This window comes from Apis dorsata, unplaced genomic scaffold (genome assembly GCF_000469605.1).
Source record: "Apis dorsata unplaced genomic scaffold, Apis dorsata 1.3 scaffold_51, whole genome shotgun sequence".
NCBI classification, from domain to species: domain Eukaryota; kingdom Metazoa; phylum Arthropoda; class Insecta; order Hymenoptera; family Apidae; genus Apis; species Apis dorsata.
The window spans coordinates 54921-55720 of record NW_006263352.1 but is presented as its reverse complement, the minus strand read 5'-3'; the positions used below and the strand labels follow the sequence as shown (position 1 = coordinate 55720).

Sequence of the window (800 nt, the reverse complement as noted above, 5' to 3'; positions counted from 1 at the left end):
GTTAGCCTCCCCAGGAGGCTCGATCCACGGACCGATCGGGACACCTCGAGCTGGCGGGGGTACCGGTCAGGATGCCGACGCATCTTCCTCTCTCTCCGCGGCGAGAAACTCGTTATCGCCGTCGATGTCTGCTGCCCAGGATGCGGCTAGTTACGCTCAGAGACCTACCAGCCCCTCGCCCTCTGTCGCCAGCGAGAAAACCGAAACCGATCTTCAGGTTTATATATATATATATATATTTTATTTTTTATTTTCCATTATTCTTTTTTTCTTTTTTATGTTAAGCTTTTATTAATAATTTTTATACGTTTCACAGGACAAACAGGAGCGAGAAGAAGAGGAAAGAAAGACCAGGATACAGTTGTATGTGTTCGTATCGAGATGCGTTGCATATCCGTTTAACGCCAAACAACCATTGGATATGACGAAACGTCCGCTAAAAGTGACCAAGCAACAACTCGAAACGATATGTTCTCGTTTTCAGGTAATCCTTCCTTCCTTTCTTCCTTCCTTTCTCTCTTCTTTTCTTATTCCTTATCTCAAGCGCAATTATTTACTTAGTTATACATCTGCTCTTATAATTTCAATATGGTATGTATATAAATATATAAATGATAAAGAAAGAAAGATCGCACGAAAGAAACCTTTTGGATAAGATAAGTAACGTAAGCGATGGAAGAAGCCGTATACCGTTTTATGCGTGAAATCGTCTATGAATTCACCTTTCTGGATAGCGATGAATTGATTCACCTTGATTTTAGAATTTTTAAAAATAGAGAATATACATATATATATATATG

General features: G+C 39.6%; 1 protein-coding gene across 1 annotated transcript in view; it reads left to right on the top strand.

Annotated features, from left to right (window-relative positions):
* The first annotated feature begins 6 nt into the window (after positions 1–6).
* The window catches only part of LOC102674155 (calcium-dependent secretion activator), a 7747-nt gene continuing 6953 nt past the window's right edge, over positions 7–800 (top strand). The window contains exons 1-2 of the mRNA XM_006608949.2: positions 7–217; positions 317–484. Of these exons, the coding sequence (XP_006609012.1) occupies positions 125–217; positions 317–484 (261 nt within the window). The 5' untranslated portion in view covers positions 7–124. The remainder of the gene's footprint in view (positions 218–316; positions 485–800) is intronic.